This window comes from Pteropus vampyrus, unplaced genomic scaffold (genome assembly GCF_000151845.1).
Source record: "Pteropus vampyrus isolate Shadow unplaced genomic scaffold, Pvam_2.0 Scaffold795, whole genome shotgun sequence".
NCBI classification, from domain to species: Eukaryota; Metazoa; Chordata; class Mammalia; order Chiroptera; family Pteropodidae; genus Pteropus; species Pteropus vampyrus.
The window spans coordinates 60,475-61,831 of record NW_011889576.1 but is presented as its reverse complement, the minus strand read 5'-3'; the positions used below and the strand labels follow the sequence as shown (position 1 = coordinate 61,831).

The following is a 1,357-nucleotide window of genomic DNA, read 5'->3' as shown; positions in this document are numbered from 1 at the left end:
TCTTTCTTTCTTTTCTTTCTTTCTCTCTCTCTCTCTCTCTTTCTTTCTTTCTTTTTTTTCTTTCTTTCTTTCTTTCCTTTCTCTCTCTCTCTCTCTCTATCCCTCTCTCTCTCTCTGTCTCTGTCTCTCTGTCTCTCTGTCTCTCTCTCTCTCTCTGTCTCTCTCTCTCTCTGTCTCTCTCTGTCTCTCTCTGTCTCTGTCTCTCTCTGTCTCTGTCTCTCTCTCTCTCTCTCTCTCTCTCTCTCTCTCTCTCTCTCTCTCCCCTTCTTTTCTGCTTCGCTCATGCTGCTCTCTTCACCCCTTATGTCCGGCACCCTCAGAAAAAGAGAATTTTCTAAGCTGGTAAAATGAGGTTTTCTTTCTTTGTTTCTGCAGGTAAATTCATGCACAGAAAGTTCTCTGTGGACACTTTTCTCCTGAATCTGAAGGAGGGCTGACTTGTACGCGGGCAGAGCTGGATCGAAACAAGAGATATGTACGTACAGACGTTTCCGTCACCGTCCTCATCATCGTCACCATCCCAAGACCAACGTCACAACTGTGCACTGGAAGTCTGAGCAAGTTCCAAGTTCAAAGTCCTGTCCTGTGGTTTTTCCAGGTTTCCAAGCTGAGCGCTCCGAGACCACCCCTCCTCCTTCCAGCAGCCCCGTTGTCCCCAGAGCTGGACACTCTGCCAAATTCCTGTCACTGGTCACCGTTCAGACCCGCCCCTGCCGGCTGTCGTGTGAGCCGGGAGGCCCCCTCCTGTCGGGGCGCGGATGGAAATCTGAGAGACCGTGCTGGGCCTCGACTTCTTCCAGGCGTTGCCTATGCAGCCTCAGACCTTCGGGAAATGGGTGACACGGCAGCTTCTGCAGCTTCGGGACAGGAACACGTCTCGAGTCCCGACAGAGAGAGCACGGTCTGATGCCGCCGGCGCCCGGTCGGCCGGGCAGAGCCCGTGCGCGTTCGTCTAGCGCCCTCTGCTGGGCGGACGTGACGCGTCCCTCTCCTGAGTTCACTGTGGAGCCTGGAAAGATCTGGTCACATTCCCCGGGGTAGTCCAGAGGGCTGGCAAATGACGCCCCCGACTTTTAGGACCTGCTACAAAGGCAGAGATAAAGCCCATAAAAGTACTGACCCCCAAAATGGCGAGAGAGAAGGGGTCCACGCGAGGGGGGACGCTGGTGCTCGCAGCTGACGCAGCAGCACGGCCCGAACTCACTGCCCCATGAACTCCCTGTCCCCCAAAGTCCTGGCCCCCCGAGTCCCCTGTTGCCCGAACCCCCTGCCTCGAGCCCCCTATATCCCGAAGTACTCTGTCTCTCTAAGTCCCGTGCCCCCCGAGCCCCCTATACCTCCGAGTCTCCTGTCCCCT

The 1,357-nt window shown here is 55.7% G+C and overlaps 1 protein-coding gene across 1 annotated transcript in view; it reads right to left on the bottom strand.

Annotated features, from left to right (window-relative positions):
* Positions 1–1,023: 1,023 nt before the first annotated feature.
* The window catches only part of CRLF2 (cytokine receptor like factor 2), a 33,316-nt gene continuing 32,982 nt past the window's right edge, over positions 1,024–1,357 (bottom strand). The window contains exon 10 of the mRNA XM_011385779.1: positions 1,024–1,083. Coding sequence (XP_011384081.1) covers positions 1,024–1,083 — 60 coding nt within the window. The remainder of the gene's footprint in view (positions 1,084–1,357) is intronic.